General features: G+C 35.9%; 2 protein-coding genes across 2 annotated transcripts; both read right to left on the reverse strand.

The window, feature by feature from the left end:
• Positions 1-2,231: 2,231 nt before the first annotated feature.
• On the reverse strand, positions 2,232-2,597 carry LOC110798510 (germin-like protein 8-14). The gene has a single exon (XM_022003690.2). It carries the CDS (start codon positions 2,595-2,597, stop codon positions 2,232-2,234), a length of 366 nt encoding a protein of 121 aa, XP_021859382.2.
• A 262-nt stretch (positions 2,598-2,859) lies between these two features.
• Positions 2,860-3,751, reverse strand: LOC110798503 (auxin-binding protein ABP19a-like). Its single transcript, XM_022003682.2, has one exon. It carries the CDS (start codon positions 3,654-3,656, stop codon positions 3,030-3,032), a length of 627 nt encoding a protein of 208 aa, XP_021859374.1. The 5' UTR covers positions 3,657-3,751; the 3' UTR covers positions 2,860-3,029.
• Positions 3,752-6,000: the final 2,249 nt, after the last annotated feature.

The following is a 6,000-nucleotide window of genomic DNA, read 5'->3' on the forward strand; positions in this document are numbered from 1 at the left end:
TTTACCTGAGAAGCACAAACTTCTCATTGCTGCACACATGGAGTGTATTGAACCCACCTCATACAAAGAAGCCATTTCTGATGAACAATGGATCACTGCAATGGACAAGGAAATCCAAGCTCTCCAAACAAACAAAACATGGGATTTTGTTCTCTTGCCTAAAGGCAAGAAAGCCATAGGTTGTAAGTGGGTATTTCGAATCAAGAAAAGTGTTGATGGAACCTTTGAAAGGTACAAAGCCAGATTAGTTGCAAAGAGCTTGACTCAAAAATATGGGATTGACTATCATGAGACATTCTCACCTGTTGTCAAAATGTCTACAGTGAGGTGCCTCATCTCTCTTGCTGCTAGCAAACACAAGAAATTGTACCAGTTAGACATCAATAATGTCTTCCTTCATGGCTCTCTTGATGGAGAAGTCTATATGAAAGTTCCAGAAGGAGTCCAAGCACCTCCTGGCCATGTCTGCAAACTCACCAAGTCCCTCTATGGCCTTAAACAAGCATCCAGACAATGGTTTGCAAGGCTCCTTGATGAACTTAAATCACAGGGATTCATTCAATCTAAGAATGATTACTCTTTGTTCATTAACAAAGATTCCCGGGATCTTACTATTGCAGAAGTTTATGTTGATGATATTATCATCACTGGATCCATTGAAGATAAGATCACTGCCCTTAAAGAACATTTACATAAAACTTTCAGCATTAAGGATTTGGGTGTTCTCAATTTTTTCCTTGGGATTGAAGTCAGTCAGACTGAGGATGGTTACGTTTTCACACAGAGGAAGTATACCAAGGTACTCTTATCTAAATGTGAACTTGATGTTTCTAAACCTGCTTTCATTCCTTTTCCCCTCAATCTAAACCTCATTCCTGATGGGGAAACCTATGATAATCCTGAGTTATATAGGTGTTATGTGGGAAAATTGAATTTCCTTACTCACACTCGACTTGATATTGCATTTGCTGTTCAATCCTTAAGCCAGTTCATGCATTCACCTATTATTCAGCATGTGGTAGCCCTCACTCATACACTTAGATATGTTAACCATACTGCAGGACAAGGAATTTTACTAAGAGCTACAGACCAACTCACACTACAAGCCTTTTCAGACTCAGATTGGGCTGCTTGTTCTACCACTAGGAGATCAGTTACTGGATACATTCTCTTATTGTGTAATTATCCTATCAGCTGGAAGTCCAAGAAACAATCAACTGTCTCTAGGAGTTCATCAGAAGCTGAATATAGGGCTATGTCCCAGGCAGCTAGTGAAGTTACCTGGGTTGTTCCTTTTTTAGAAGAATTTGGCATCACTAATTTAAAACATTTTGAGCTGCACTGTGATAATCAGTCTGCTATACACATTGCCAAAAATCCCATTTTTCATGAGCATACCAAACATATAGAAGGGGACTTCCACTTCACCAGGGATAAGGTCGTTGAAGGCTTGCTTCAACTTAGCTATCTACCTACTCAACATCAACTAGCTGACATATTCAAAAAAATCCTCCCTAGTCCTCAACACAAGTCATTATCCTCCAAACTTGGCATGGTTCATGTTTATCCCACACCTAGTTTGAGGGGGGGTGTTGGTTTACACCATAGTAATGCTGCATCAACATCTCACTGCAGCATGCAGTGCAACTCTACTACAACACCTCACTGCAGCAAGCATTGCAATACAGTCAGCACCAAGTCAGCAGTTAGTTTCTAGAAGCTTGAACTAATAACAACCTCTCCTTGATTTCGGAAAGTTTGTTATGACTTCAGTTATATGTAATAGGCTAGTTGCATCCTAGGTGTACGAGCAGAATCATTCTGATTGACTCTCATATTTATGCTTACTTCTGATTGGCTGTAACACCTCATAGCTGATGTAGTATTTAAGCTAGCTAAGGTTGTAAGAACTTATTCATTCAGTCATAATTCAATATAGTTGATTGATTCTCTCCAATCTCTCTCTCTCTCTAAAAGCTTTAGCTTATAGTTTTCTCTGAAGTTCTTCATGACTAGATCATGAAAACTTACAGTAACCATTAATTTGGAGGAAGGGTATAAAATAAAACGGAAGTATTTTATTAATCATCAAATAGAATCTGAGTATACATCATGAAAATCAACTATCAATAGAAAAAAGTATCAGAAATGGGAAATTCTACACTCTTTATTAAATCATTAATTGAAAAAATTATTTATTGACCATTGAAATAATTTATGTAAGAGTCTTATTATGCTGTACCGAACATTCTTTTCATCCGCATTACTTCCTCGTGACTCAAAAGTGTGATTTGCTCAGCTATATTAGCAGGTAAATTACCAGCACACAATGAGGGAGTAGTGAGTTGCAATGCTGGGTTCGCACCATTCAAACTCACAAATGCAGTAGCCGGGGATCTACCAACATTGATTTGGAAGTGAAGCATTGCTTGTGGAAAGACCATGACATCACCAACTTGTAATCTTTTATAGAATGCAGTGTTGTTTGCATCAATAAATCCTGCAATGATGGAGCCTTTGGCCAAAAGAAGAACTTCTGATGTACGATGCGAGTGTAGTGGGATTACTCCACCAACGCCAAAGTCTAACCTTGCCATCGAGATGCCTAAACCATTTAAGGCGGGGAATGCATCTGAAAATGCTAAAGTCACGTTGTTCCCAAAGACATTTGTAATGGTTCTTTCACCACGAAAACCAGTGTAAACGAAATCATCAGTTGTGACACTAGCAGGATCTTATGATTGATTCTCTCCAATCTCTCTCTCTCTCTAAAAGCTTTAGCTTATAGTTTTCTCTGAAGTTCTTCATGACTAGATCATGAAAACTTACATTAACCATTAATTTGGAGGAAGGGTATAAAATAAAACGGAAGTATTTTATTAATCATCAAATAGAATCTGAGTATACATCATGAAAATCAACTATCAATAGAAAAAAGTATCAGAAATGGGAAATTCTACACTCTTTATTAAATCATTAATTGAAAAAATTATTTATTGACCATTGAAATAATTTATGTAAGAGTCTTATTATGCTGTACCGAACATTCTTTTCATCCGCATTACTTCCTCGTGACTCAAAAGTGTGATTTGCTCAGCTATATTAGCAGGTAAATTACCAGCAAACAATGAGGGAGTAGTGAGTTGCAATGCTGGGTTCGCACCATTCAAACTCACAAATGCAGTAGCCGGGGATCTACCAACATTGATTTGGAAGTGAAGCATTGCTTGTGGAAAGACCATGACATCACCAACTTGTAATCTTTTATAGAATGCAGTGTTGTTTGCATCAATAAATCCTGCAATGATGGAGCCTTTGGCCAAAATAAGAACTTCTGATGTACGATGCGAGTGTAGTGGGATTACTCCACCAACGCCAAAGTCTAACCTTGCCATCGAGATGCCTAAACCATTTAAGGCGGGGAATGCATCTGAAAATGCTAAAGTCACGTTGTTCCCAAAGACATTTGTAATGGTTCTTTCACCACGAAAACCAGTATAAACGAAATCATCAGTTGTGACACTAGCAGGATCTTTACAGGCATATCCTTTAGGGCCCCTAGGGAGACTAGGATCCCCAACACAAAAGTCGAGTTCTATGGCATGAGAAAGAGAGGCTAGGAGGCAAAAGACAAAGAAATATGCAAGATTATTCATTCTGTTAGCTAATATATGTGTTGCGAAATCGTCGATCTAATGTTAAAGGGTTGGTTTAGTATTGTACTATTGTGGATGGGTTTCTTGCATTTTCTTAGCAATATTTGGTGCCCTTTATATAGAGATCGAACGTATATTCCTATGGGAATGTAGGATGATAATTCGTATTTGTTTACCAATTAAGTTGACTTGGTATGAAAGTCAACGTTGCATGCCAAAAAGGAACAAAATGGCGTGGCTCTTAGACATCTTTACATCTGGAAATCGAAAATCGTTGAAACTAATCCAAGAATTTTATCATCGTCAATTCTATTGATTTGAAGTCTTTTCAAATTATGTATGGATTTAATTTAATAAATATGGTCAAATAAATATATACGAGTGAAGACTCAAAAAATATGCATCAATTAAAACTTCAAAGTATAACTACTTAGTTTTTGAGCCGACACTTGCATACTTATGGAAACTTCACCTGAATTGCTCTTCTGGTTAATTACCTATATCAACCATGCACGACTTTTTCTCTTTGTATGGAGTAGTTTTAATTGGCATGGTTCAGACCATGTAGCGGATTTTACATGGATTACTAGTGTTTGGACCGGGTGATTTCGAGCGCGGCTTACTACTTTGGATATCCTACTTTGGTGTGTAATACGTAAAAAGTTAGTATAGACTATATAATTTGATGTTTCAAGTTGCATATATTTATGTGCAAGAAAAAATAATATCTCATGGTTGGCTAAGATGAAAGGACATTCACGTACTTTGCATGTGACATGTCTCATGTTCGAATTTTATTATAAGAACTCACTATAAGAAATTGTACCATAAACGATGGGAAATCCCGTCGCTAAAGGCCAAATAATCGTTGATTAACAACGGGATTTCCTGTCGTGAATCCGTCATAAAAGGGGGCCGTCATTAATGGAAAATTCTGTCGTCAACCCGTCGTAAAAGACATTTGCGACGGTTGTTCCCGTCTTTGTTTGGTTGTTATCCACGTCTCAAAAGACTTTTGCTACCGGATTTTTGACCCGTCGTTATTAGGTTGTCATTAAAGATACAAATTCTTGTTGTGACTTTTTGTTGTATGTATATATACTTCTTCTGTTTCGTAATAGATGCATCATTTCTTTTTCACGCATCCCAACATGCTTCTTTGAACATTAATATCTCTAATTGCATGCTAGTAAAAATTATAAACAATTGATATTTGGAATCCTCACATTGATACGAATTTAAAAAGTTCCCACTTGACTATATATGTTTATTTTTACATAATGTGAAAGAATAATTGTCAAAGTTAGTTAATGATCGAATAGCGTCCAAAAGAGAAACGATGCATCTATTGTGGAACGGAGGAAATATATCCTATGATAAGGAAATCAATATTACATGTATGTACGATCTAGTGAATAGAGGAGTTTTATGTGATGCGTATACGTTATTAGAAAGACTTTTTAATATAGCAGTATAGATGGCTATGTCTTTGTACGTGAAATTTGGGATCCATAAATATCGCACCATGGTTGACTTTTACTCTTCTAACCATTATTTTGACTCTTAATATCTCAAATTGTGTGCAAGTAAAAATTATATAAAAAAAAATATTTAGAAAAATATTTATCGATACGAATCTAACATGACCTAATATGCATAAATTTTTCTTACGTACGAATCACAACAAATGGCTAAAGTCGTAGTGTGAATAGTGTAAAAAACAAATGGTGCGATATTTCCGGAATGGAGGAAATATAAAATGTAAGTTAACATAGCTGAATGGTTTAGAATTTAATGATTTATTGTTCAAACATGAGATTGGGGTTCAATTACTCTTCTAACTACACATTTTTAATGCATATTTTAGATAGCCTCAAGTCTTATATGTGACCAGTCACACCATCAACTTAATGGTGTGACATGTTCACACTTATAAATAAGCCTACGGCGTTGGTTAAGAACCTAAAAGTAACACCAACATAGAAAATAAGTAACAACAATATATACAAGAAAAAACTAACATGAAATTGAAGAAACTGTAATAAAACAAGAAAAGTAACAACAAATAACATGTATAAGTAATACCAGCATAGAAAGTCAAGTAACACCAGTTTATACAAGGAACCTCTAAAAAGAAATTGAAGAACTGCAATAACTAAAAGTAACACTAGCATAGAAAATCAAGAAACACCGGTCTAATACCAGAACCTCTAACATGAAATTAAAGAACATGCAATAAAACAAGAAAAGTAACAACGAATATAATGTATAAGTAACACCATCGTAGAAAGTCAAGTAACACCGATCTAAACAAGGAAATAAATTTCGGAATCAGAAAACGAAT

Source organism: Spinacia oleracea, chromosome 2 (genome assembly GCF_020520425.1).
Source record: "Spinacia oleracea cultivar Varoflay chromosome 2, BTI_SOV_V1, whole genome shotgun sequence".
Taxonomy (NCBI): Eukaryota; Viridiplantae; Streptophyta; class Magnoliopsida; order Caryophyllales; family Amaranthaceae; genus Spinacia; species Spinacia oleracea.